This window comes from Taeniopygia guttata, chromosome Z (genome assembly GCF_048771995.1).
Source record: "Taeniopygia guttata chromosome Z, bTaeGut7.mat, whole genome shotgun sequence".
Taxonomy (NCBI): domain Eukaryota; kingdom Metazoa; phylum Chordata; class Aves; order Passeriformes; family Estrildidae; genus Taeniopygia; species Taeniopygia guttata.
In genome coordinates this window covers 4,218,082-4,230,152 of record NC_133063.1, presented here as the reverse complement: position 1 = coordinate 4,230,152, position 12,071 = coordinate 4,218,082, and the positions used below count along the sequence as shown (strand labels likewise).

General features: G+C 46.6%; 1 protein-coding gene across 4 annotated transcripts in view; it reads right to left on the bottom strand.

Moving 5' to 3' along the window:
* Window positions 1-991: 991 nt before the first annotated feature.
* Window positions 992-12,071, bottom strand: part of SMAD7 (SMAD family member 7) — a 28,577-nt gene continuing 17,497 nt past the window's right edge. For all 4 annotated transcript variants that reach the window (XM_030258115.4, XM_030258114.4, XM_072922026.1 and 1 more), the window contains one exon: window positions 992-2,911. In XM_030258115.4, the coding sequence (XP_030113975.1) occupies window positions 2,373-2,911 (539 nt within the window). In that variant the 3' untranslated portion in view covers window positions 992-2,372. The remainder of the gene's footprint in view (window positions 2,912-12,071) is intronic.

Below are 12,071 nucleotides of genomic sequence, written 5' to 3'. Positions count from 1 at the left end.
TGATTCCCACCTGAAGGATGAGGAGAGAGCCTGGAAACTGAAACTCGCCCACGATCAAAACCCCTTTTGGAGCTGGTCCATGTGCCATGGCTCCAGCTGAAGGCATGGTCCATTTGGAAACACCCAAATGCTGTGTGTCAGTAAATCCCTCTGGGGAGGGCACATCTGTGCTGGACAGAAGGCACAGCACCGAGCTGATGCTCACAGAGACTGAATGCTGGGATGCCCACCCATCCCTGCAGGACAGAAGTCACATTCCTGGGATCCATGCACTTCAGTAGGGCAGGAGCTCACAGGCCCATCTCTGGACATTCTTCTCATCCACGTTCTTCAGTCTCCAGTGGTTTCCACTCGAGGTCCTGCTCCACGGAAGGCAGGAACAATTTATAGGGACTTTCCCCTGGCAGAGCACATGTGCAAGGAGGATGTGGAGCAGGGAATGCCTAAAGGCAGGGTGAGAGGGGCAAAAGGAACAGCCACCTTTATTTCCACAGGCATGGGAGATGTGAAGGGTAGGATATAGTCAAGGAAAACCCAAGGACTGTCTTCCTCCTGATATTTCCCTCCTCAGCCGCTGGCACAGGCTGCCTGTGGCCCAGCAAAGAGCACAACTTGGCCCAGTGACCCAGGGACAGGGTCAAACAGGAGCTGTGTTCCCAGCACTGGGGGTCTTTCAGGATGAAATTAGGAGAAATAGGAACAACAGCAAAAGCAGCCCAGTGGATTTTGGTCAGCCAGTCCCTTCAGCCTCGGAGGGCTGACGGGGTCCATCCAAAATGGGCCACTGAAAGCTGTGGGCACCAAACCAGGCCAGTGGAACCCAAGGCTCAGGATGATCCCAACTCAGATGTTACCCACCCAGGAGAGGCCCCACTCAGGGCTGGGGTGGGTGCTGTGGGTGCTCCCACCACTGACCCCACGCAGAACCCACTCAGAGCAGCACCTCTCCAGTCTCCCTCATCTACACCACCAAAAAACCCACTTGGCACAGTTTGGGATCAAGTGTACATTTTTATTTTTTAATGGAACATAGACTCCTTTAGAAAAAGAAACATTCAGCTGGATGATAACACCCATAGAAAAAACACCAATCTTGTGTTCTCTTTTTTTTTTTTTTTTTAATTTGGCATTTGTTATCTGCATTTATATTAAAGCAAAGTGCATCTTTCTTACTTTTTTCTCGTTTATACACATTGCACAATACATAAATAATGATGCTTATAAAACGTCTTTATATTTACAAGTAATAATATATTTATATATAACATAAAATACATTTTTTTCTTTAATAAATCTCAGGTTTTTTTAAGGAGTCCTTTCTTTTGTGTGGGTGTTTTTCCAAAGCACTACAATGCTAAAGTTCCAAGAAGAATGCTCTCTTGTTCAATTAAACCTTTATATTTAGAAAAATAGCTTATGTTAAGGTCTAAACATGCTCATTGAGCTAAGAACAGTGTAAAAGTATCATACTCGTGTATGAATTCAAGAAGAAATGAAAGCACAACTGCATTTCCAGATAAGATGGTACCTGGATAACCTGATCTAAGCAGGTTACGACACACCGACTGTTGTGAACACTTTTTCTCTTGTTTTTCCCACTTGTTTTTCTTTAGTTTTCATTAATTTTTTTTTTTTTTTTAGGTTTAGAATTCTGTCACTTCTCATCTCAGCTCAAATGATCAAACACGGGCCATGCCCGGAGTCCCTCCACTGTTGTTTTCTCCCTCTTACATCAATCCACGGTCATAAAAAACATAGAAAAAGCAGTGGAACAACGAACACAGTGACAAGACATGAACCCAGCAACAAGAGAAACACAAAAGGTCGGTAAAAGACCTGTCTGGGAAGGTTTTGCACCATCCTTCGGCGGCAACGCGGGGTTCAGCACTGCTGGGGAAGGGGTCTCGGTGTCACCGTCACTGGAAGGTGGTGCGTACAAAAATACAGTCATCTCCTTGTGTTGTCCAAAGGAAGGAGCTGTAACATAGAGCTAGTGGCTTTCAAATCCATCGATCCCCATTGAATAATCCTTTTTGAGAGGCGTGAAGTAATTATCTCATGTGATCTATCCCCACTGCACCCTTCTCTCGCCCTTCTGAGAGTTATTGGTCATTCACACTTTTAAAAAATACATATATTTATCAAAATACCCCAAAGGCAAAAACAACAAAAAAACAAACAAACAACAACAACAACAACAAAAAATATCTTTCATAAGCTATTTCTCAAAACGAAGAAGGGTGAACAAAACAAAACAAAACAAAAAAAAACAACAACCAAAAAAAAAAAAAAGTCTGCATGAAAAGCAAGCACTCAGAAGGAAGTAATAGCAGCAAAGTAGTATAGAAGTCATGAGTTCACTCTGTCTCGAGTCATCGGTTGTTGAAAATGACCTCCAACCAGCAGGGGCAACTGCTGATGAACTGTCTCGTGTAGCACTGGCCCCAGCCTTTCACAAAGCTGATCTGCACGGTAAATCCTGTCCATGGCTGCTGCGTGAACTCGTGGTCGTTGGGTCTCTGCAAGGTGTACGCCTTCTCGTAGTCAAAAGCCTTGATGGAAAACCCTGGAAACACTTTGTGGACCAGCAACGTCCTGGAGTCGGGGTTGTCCAGTGTGGCCGACTTGATGAAGATGGGGTAACTGCTGCGGTTGTACACCCACACGCCGTCCACTTCCTTGGTGAGCTGGATGCCGTAGCCGATCTTGCTGCGCACCTTCTGCACCAGTTGGCTTTTGTTGTCTGAGTTGAGCTGTCCGAGGCAGAAACCATTCCCCTGAGGTAGATCATAGAAGATATCCAGGGAGGGCTCTTGGACAGAGTACAGCCGACCCACACGTGTCTTCTCTTCCCAGTATGCCACCACACACCAGTGTGACCTATCCCCTGGCTCCTGAAGAACTTGAGAATCTGCAGAACAACGGGAGGGAAAAAAAAGGAGAGGTTTAACATCAAGGGAATCAATCCGAACCAAAAGCAACGTAGAACCGGCAGAATCTTGCCTGCCCTCATCTACACAATCCTCTCCACGAATACATCAATGCCCACAGGGCATCCACTATTTCCAAAAAAAACTCCATTTCCAGGTTTGGGGCACTCCTGTGTTGTTTCAGTGCCTAGTTCTGGCTAGATTTACAGGACCTGAATGACATAGTGACAATGGCACAGCCACCCTCACCCAAACCAATGCCAGCACCACCTCCAGTGCCAACAGGAGAGGTTTGGCTGCTTGTGCAACCAAACACCTGAACCCCCTGATCTGCACTTACTGAATTATGGACTTATTTCCATAAATGACAATGTACTGTGCACAGAAAAAAATTTAAAAAAGAGATGCTGCTATGAAAATGACATTGAAAGCCACCCCATGGGACTAGAGGGGATGAGAACTTGACTGCCCTGGTGTGTGGGGCTTTTCCCTGCCTGCAGGGCCTGGGTGATGGACAGTATGGGATGCCACCCTAACCTATGGAGAACACCAAAAGACAGAGGGAACCAAAAAATCTGACAAAGGTTAACAAAAAACAGCCTAAAAACTTGTAAAAAAAAAAAAAAGTAGAAATTCATTCGTGCAGCCCTTCTCTCAACTCCCTTTCCCATAATTACCCCATGCAGCATAGCAGTGATGTAGGAGGAAAAGGCAAGGCAGAAGGAGGGGAAAAAATGTGAGAAAGCCCCTTTTCCTGATGGAGGATCCCGAGCAGCTTGGCGCTGGCTTGGCGGGTAATTCCTTCCAGCCTCAGTAGGCATGTTAAGACCTGGGAACTATTCATCTCTATAATAGTATTTAAAAAAAAAAAATCAAGCTGGGAATGCAAGTTAGTGAGCACTACCAAAATAATCCCCTGAACTATGAGAGAAACTACTGGAGCTGGGTGACCCAGCAACCAAAAACTCTTCCTGCAGCTCCCCCCCACCTCTCCCTCCCCAGGGCAACATGCTGGCTGCCTGCTCTCTCTGTTTTTTGCTATTGATAAGCTAGTTTTCCCAGTTTTTTTCCCATCTCATTCAAGCCTTGCACTGTGCTTTTAAGAGAGGAGAGAAAAAAAGAAAATAAAATGAAAAAAAAAAAAAAAAGAAAAAAAAAGCCCAGCCACACACTTTTAATTTCCTCATTTCTATGCCAGCGAGGAAAATATTTCTCCAGTTGCTGGAGGCAGCTACTAAAAATGGGCCTGACTGTGGATGTCTCAAAATAGAGACCCTCATTCGCAGGTTAAACCAAGGATGGGGGTTCTGGTCATGCTGGGGTGTTCCCTGGGACAGCATCTGTCGAGGTGCACCCCAGTTTGTCCTTCCACTCCCTTTTTTGGTGCCTCACAAGACTCTGCTGTGGGTAACTTTACGTCCCGCTGAAACCTGGGGCTGAGGAGGGGCAGGGAGGGCAGTTTGGGTTACTTCCTCCCCAGTAATGCAGGTGGGGTGCCATCCATGCAAAAGTGCATCCAGAGGGGCAAGAAACACCCCCAGGATGGAGTTTCCACCACCTGCCTGGGAGAGAGGAGAATCTGGGAGGGTTACTTCTGGATCCAGGGGAAAGATGCTCCTCAATCCAAAGGGGATCTCTGTTGACAACCCACTACCTCCCTCCTCACTGTCATCCTGCCAGTGATGTTCAGAGCCTTTTTGGTTTTGTTTTACAGCAGCTGGGGGAATTTTGGAGCCATTGGACCCTTGCTGAAATTCCTACAGGTTTTTATTGATTTGAACATAAAACCATCCCTTTCAGGAGGTGGCAGGGGGGAAAAAAGGACTTTTTCACCTGACATTTGTGCTTGCATTAGTGAAGACCATGTAACAACTAGTTCACTGCTGCTTACAGAGAGCTATTCAATTGCTAGAGCATTTAGGGGAAAAAAACCCCAAAAACCTACCAATAATTAAAATTTAAAAAAAAAAAGAAAAAATAGAAAACTGCCTTGGCGATGAATCAACGGACCTTTATGGAGGGCTGGAAGTTCATGAATGAATCCCACTAGGTTTCTGAATGACATGGGGTGACCAGACCTCAAGGACGAATCTTAGGTAATCCGGGATGTTTGAGTTTTTTTTAAGGAGCTGATGCCAGCACACAGTATAAATATGCCAGAGCCTCTTCCGTTTGCGGGCTTCAGCTGTTGACTGCATGTCTAGTCAAACATCCATGAGAATATAAGGGCTCAGCTCGGATAAACAGGCTCAGGCCTCCCTGCCAGCCACCACCAAAGCTGCTTTTTGCAGTTGTTGAGACCCCAGAGGAGCCCCCTTGCTCTCACCCACTCCCTGGTTCTGGCATCCACCAGGAAAAGGGGTGGGAAAAGCCAGTGGCATCACTCCGACAGCAAAGGAGGTGGCAGGAGAGAAGGAAAAAGTGACTCAAGAGATGCTTCCTACAGTGACAGACTTTTTTTTTTTTTCCAAAAAGGCTTTTTTTGGTGGCAATAATCATGGATCTGGGCAAATGAAGCAAACAGAAGTATTATGCCCAAAAACACCCTGCTGGGCTCACCCTGTGTAACCTGGGGTCATGGCAGGCACCCACCACCCAACTCCCATCTCTGCCTGCTGCAAACTCACACAAAAACCCAGATCCCAGGAAAACCCACAGCCACCACATCCTCCTCAACACATCCTCGTGTGTGACAGCCCATAGACGGCTGCAAACCCTTTGGGATCCCTGTTTTGAGTTAAAAGCATGGTTTTTACGAGCTCCTTGGTGCAAACACATCCCTTTCTAAATGCCTGGAAAACTCCCAGCAAACTGGGAGCATTCCCATGTCCCAGCAAACAATGATAATGTTTAATGCTATAAACATCTGCGCTATTATTTCGTTATTAAGGATCCCTCCATTTGCTGCTATCACTGGGTTATTAGGATTTTCCATGGTTTCCATTACAGCCTGCCTTGAGGCTCCAGCAGGCTCCCCTCAGCGTGTTGTGCAAGCTCATAGTGAAAAAATAATAGTATAGAAACAACTGAAAATAAAGTGAGTTCGCCCTCAGGAATTTAGGGAATTAGTTGTATTGATCACTCCCAGTCAGGTCCACAGAGAACAGCCATTCACATTAGCTCCTCACAGAGGGAATAAATCAAGGCAATATCCCAAAGCCCCTGGGGTAACCTCTTCTGTAATTTTGGTGCAGATGGTTCGTCACCAGCGATGCCCCAGCACAGCCAAATTACTCCATATCCCATTCCCACTGGAAAACTCTTCTTTTTTTTCCATGTTTTTTACACCTTCCTGGATTTTTCTCAGGGGCTGCCCCAATTTTTCCAGTGCATCCATTGTCCTCCATAAAAGCATCCTCTCAGCTAAGGCTGGGATAACCATAAAGTCCCACCTGAACTTTCTCAATAACAGCCCACAGTCAGGATTTCTCCACACTGGGGGTGCACAGGGTGTCTGTGGGGTCAGGGCATGGTCCTGCTCCTGCTGAAAATGCTTCATCCATGCGGAAATCCAGCAGGATGGGATACCGAATCAATAACTCCACAAAAAAACCTCACAGCTGCAGAAACAGCAGTGGGTATGGGACACTCACACCGCATAAACACCCAAATTCTTCAAGTCCCACACTTGGTTCTTCCAAGCTATGGCAGAAGGACTCACATCTCCCCTTGCTTGGAAGTGACAGGAAATTTCTGGTGTGGTTTTTCTGTGTGTCACATGGTGGGTTTTAATTTGATGAAAGCATGTCATCCATACTTTTTTCCTTCCAAGCTCCAGCAGTTTTATTAGGAGTTTGGGAGGAAAAAGTTCTCTATTTTTAATTCACAGAGAACCAAAGCATTTTAGAAAAATTGAATTAAAAAAAAAAATAATAATAAATTAAAAGAACACAGCTCCTGTACTGGGGTTGTTTTAGATCCCTGCTGTCCTTCTGATCTCAGCCTTGTCCCAGTGCCAGGTTAATGAATGTAAAGGGGAGCTAGGCTGGGGATCTTTGAGTTTTGTTCTGTTTTTTTTAGCTAAAGGTTTTCCTGTAGTCAACCAACCTTGAAAGAAAAGAGCAAGTTTAGCACACAGTGAGCTATCTGACCCACCAGGATTGCTCCCAGCTGACCACATCAAGGGCTGTCAAAATTATCACCAGTATCTGTGACAACCCAAAGATGAAAATAGGAATAAAATGGCCTTACTGATAAGGATTTTAAATGTCTGTAATAGGATCTTTTGTCAATGACATCAGGTTTAGAGGCAAATTAAACTATCCAAATGTAGAAGTATTGAGAACTCTATATGTACACTTTTTTGTAATATATATACATATACATTTATTTTTTTGGTCTGGAGCATGTTCTCATGCTCTTCCTAAAGTTTTCACCATCTCACCCCCTCCTCTCCCTCATTCTTGGGTCTGGATTTCCCATCAAACAGCAACCCGGCACAATGTTCACCATGGTAGCATTAACCCTGATCTGCTAACAAAAGTCTCACTTTCAAAAAGGGTTTTGGTTGGAAGGGACCATAAAGACCCTCTTGTTCCACCCCCTGCCATGGCCAGGGACAACTTCCACCAGACCTGGATGCTCCAAGTCCCATCCAAGCCAGCCTTGAGCACTTCCAGGGATCCAGGGGCAGCCACAGCTGCTCTGGGCACCCTGTGCCAGGGCCTGCCCACCCTCCCAGCCAGCAATTCCCAATTCCCAATATCCCATCTGTCCCTGCCCTCTGGCAGTGGGAGCCATTCCCTGTGTGCTGTCCCTGCCTGCCTTGTCCCCAGTCCCTCTGCAGCTCTCCTGGAGCCCCTTGAGGCCCTGGCAGGGGCTCTGAGCTCTCCCTGGAGCTTCTCTTGTGCAGGGGAACAGCCCCAGCTCTGCCAGGCTGGCTCCAGAGCAGAGGGGCTCCAGCCCTGGCAGCAGCTCCGTGGCCTCCTCTGGGCTGGATCCAGCAGCTCCACGTCCTTGTGCTGCTGGGAATCTCAAAGACCTGGAGAGAACCCTGCCTGGCTTTCCAGGAGACAGATTTCAGCTGGGAAAGAAGTGCCATGGGCACTGCCAGGGAGCAGATGAGCACACAGAGTCCTCGCTCCTTTATCCACCAGCACACATGGAGGGTATTTGTGCTTAAAAAAAAATTGTCTGGACCGGTGTCAGCACAATGTGTCTGGCTGGGGCCAGGGCTGAGACCGAGCTCAGCACGTCTCGCGCCCGATAATCTCTCCTGGCTGACCTTAAGTGGCATTTGTGTGTCCAGGACAGTGCCATGACCCTCATCTTCTCCTACTCTTGGAGGTGCAAGAGATGGAGACACAAAACCCAGAGGTTTTCATGGGGTTTAAAATGCTCTTCTGGAGGGTCCTCAGGACTTCTCCAGCTGCAGTTTTGTCCCTCTTGTTACTGGCAAGTGCTAATTTTGTAGGATCTCAGAAAAAACAACCCTGTGACCACTTACTTGAGAAGAGAAAGGCATTACATCAAGGTGAGGAGAACACAGAGCATAGTGTGCTCATCAAAACAAAGAAAAATGGGCACCCAAAAGGGTAATCCCTCTTCCTTTCTCTCAGGTGACTTACAGGGTGGAATAATGAACAAAACAAAACAAAACAAAACAAAACAAAAAAAAAAACCAAACCCAAACAAACCAAATAAAAAAATGAAAGAACAAAACAAAGAAAAATTATCTAAAAGCCAGATTTCCAGGTACATTCAGCAAAAGCAAAGGGAAAAAAAAGTCCAAATTAAAGGATAAATCCACACTAAAGGGTATATCCTGCTGTAGAAAAGGGGCTTTGTGCCTTTAACAAAGTTTGTGGGCAGCATGGAGACTCCACCCATAGCAGTGTTTGCCCCAGACCTTTTGTACCTCCCAGCACACAAGGGCTAGACAACTTCACCTCCATCAGGAACCCCTGCTTTTGGTGGCTGGGACGGTTTCTGAAAGCCTAATTTCAAGCGTGGTCCTGTGCTAAGCTTGCAAAAGAAATAAACCATCACCTTCTGCAGGGATGGCACCACCTGGGGGGCCCTTGGGGTCCCTCCACCTCCCCAGCAGAAGAGCCCCAAGAGCTGAGACAGTCCATCACATCAACACCTACTTAGGGAGCCTTTAATCTGCGGATTATTGACATGATAGACCATAACATCTCTTCAGGAGCCATTACAGCCCATCGTGTCAGTAGGTACTTACGCAGTCCTTAATCCGTGGATTGACAGGCTAGACCATAAATTTGTGTCTATGTCTAATTAGACGGCTGTTATTGCTCAGCATATACGGTAGTCATGCCGGCTAAAGAGCCTTAAGATTACTTTTTTAATTTATTAGCAAGTTGTCCAATCAATCACTCAAATGGCTCCTTGTTCCTTGCAAAATCAGTCAACCTTGCACGAAAATAAATGTTAAGTTTCACCACAAGATTTCAATTTGCTGATGTTTACTAAGATTGAGTCTGATGAGGTCAAGCAGGATGAAATATGGCAGAAGCCATCAGGGGAAGGAGTCTCATATTTCCCCATTTTTCCTGAGCTTTGGTTCAGGTTTGTATTAGTGGTGATCTGAAAGCTTGGGAGGGTTTTGCTCAGTCCCCAGGTAACCCAACCCAAAATTGCCATCACTTTCCCCACAGCTGGGAGCCCTCCTTGTGAAATTAGGGCAAAAATGAGGTCAGGTGAGACGGTGGGTAGAGATGTTTCACCCCTGAGGACATCCCCTCAGGTTCCCACCCCTGGTCAGTGGTGCCCTGAGTCAGCCTTCCCCCAGCCTGGGACTCAGCCCTGACCTTTTCTAGGGGTTAATTCAGCAAAAACATAAAAGTGAGAAGGAAAGAAGGAAAAAAAGAAGGAAAGAAGGAAGGAAAGAGAGAAGGAAAGAAAAAGAGAAGGAAAGAAAGAGAGAAGGAAAGAAGGAAGGAAGGAAATAAAGAAAGAAAGAGAGAAGCCCTGCAAGCACGTTGTTGCAGACTGACAGAGGCTCAAGAGCAAACACCACTATGGCAGATGCCAAGTCTGAACCAGGAGTAATGTCCAAAAATATTTTTAAAATATATTAAAAAATATGGGGTGATGCATGCCCCCTGCATTTACAGGACAGCAGAGAAAGAACCCAAGTGAAACTGCCAAGTTCATGGAGTCCACCAAACCAGAAATTTGATTCATAAACATCCTATTAGTCACTGCTACTGTCTAATTACAGTGATTAATCAATTACCACGGCTAAAAATGACTCTAGAAGAGAAGAACCCTTTTCTTGTGACCATTCTCCTTAAAAGCCAAGCAAGGCTGGAGCTACAAGGTGGTGGGGTGGGGGGGGAAAATATGCAGGCACACACCAAAAATGCCTGTCTGCCTGTCTCCAGTGGTTAGAGGAGCCAGCTGACTCCAGTTTCCTCCATACCAGGCTTCAGGCCTCATCAGCCATGCAAATTATAGAGTACCGTGCTGTCTGAAGGCCGAATTTCGACTCAGCTCAGAGAAAAGCCTTAGAGGAAGGGTGGGGATGAAGAAGCCAGCCAAATCCATTCATAATATTTACAGTAAATGGGCCTCTTTGCTGTTGTTTAGTATACAGTCAGCCTAATTATTTTTGAAGTTTTAATTTAAAGAACCTTCTTTATCTACCTCTCCTTCTGCACCCCTCAAAGGTGTGGGAAAACTTTTCCCTTGTTTCAAAAAAGCAGTAGGACAGGAATCCCTTCCCCAAGCTCCAACTCGACAGTTGGGTGGGACAAAGGGATGCTGCAAGAGGTGAGACCCTTCCAGAGCAGCCCTGCCAACAAAATCCATGGGGTTTTTAACACTCCCAGGCCATCCAAAGAGTCACAAGGGCATGCAGATCCATGTGGAAACCCCCCCAGAAATCCTATTTTTGCTGCATGTGCTGCTGTGCTGGTAGGGGTTTGCTGGCTCAGGAGGTGGTGCAGGTGCTCCACTGCCCTGTGCACCTCCAGCCTTCTCCCCTTCCTTGAGGCAACCCAAAATAATCTCACTTTTGTAACAAATCAGCCAAGATTGTCTGGAAAACACAGCCCAGCGCTCATGAGATGCTGCCCTGGGAGCTCCAGGTGACTCAGGGCTGTTACCAGCCCCAGCTCCCAGAGAGGAGCAGCCACCTCCATGCTTCAGCCTCAGCTACCAGGACACACCTCTTCCCCACCCAAACCCAACCCAGATCCCAACCAGAAACCTTCTGAGAAAGAGAAACCAGCACACAAAGGGCTCCTGACTTACTGCGATGCAAATCAGACCTGAGGATGAGCTTGCCAAGGATCTCTGGCTGTGCTGGAGGCTCCTGTGGCAGCTTCCTGCCCATCACCCTTCTGGGATAAATCACACCACGGATGCTGAAGCCACCAGAGGCCAAAGGGCCGTGCTAGCCATGGGGTAACAGCCCCCCTCAATGCAGTCACCCAGCTGGGGTTTAGAGGATGACCTTAAAAAGCTTTTGCAATGAAAAATAAAGCTTCACTGTTGGAAGGCGGAAAAGGTCATCCAGCACCCAGGGATACAGCCCCCAGGAAAGCCGCAGCTCTCCACTGACAACATGTAACCGTGTGGGTTACACATTAAATACCTTGTTAAAACCTTAATAAAAACTGAAGTAGAGCAGTTCAGGATTTCCAAGTGGATATCTGATACACAGATGTGTGTTAGGATTTTTCCCCCTCCACCAACTACATTACACACACACAAAACACAGCATCACTGCTGTTCTTATTCCAATACTGGGGAAAAAAAAATTACCCTCTCGCTCAGCACACTGACCCAGAATTCTCCCCTAAAGACTGAAAACAGACGTAAATAGATGTTTCTCCCCACACAAAAAAAAAAAAAAAAAAAAAAAAGCCCACTTCTCCTAGCAACTTTTCCCAGAGCAGCATCTCCCTTGCAGGGATGTAAACCCATGGAAAAAGCAGAGTAGGAACAAAAGTCCTTTTCACGTTCGTCGTGCCCCGCTCCGTAACAATTATGAAAACTGTTTAGCTGGGCTGGCATTTGGAGCATTTACTGCATTCCTGCCAATAAATTCCAGTCCCGGATCCGATGGAAAAGGCTCTCTCCCTCCCCTTTCCCCTCCCTCCCTTGCCTTCATTCCTCCTGGCTTTCTTTACAACCTAATACCCTGTCGACGCGGGGCCAGGGCCTACTTAGGGG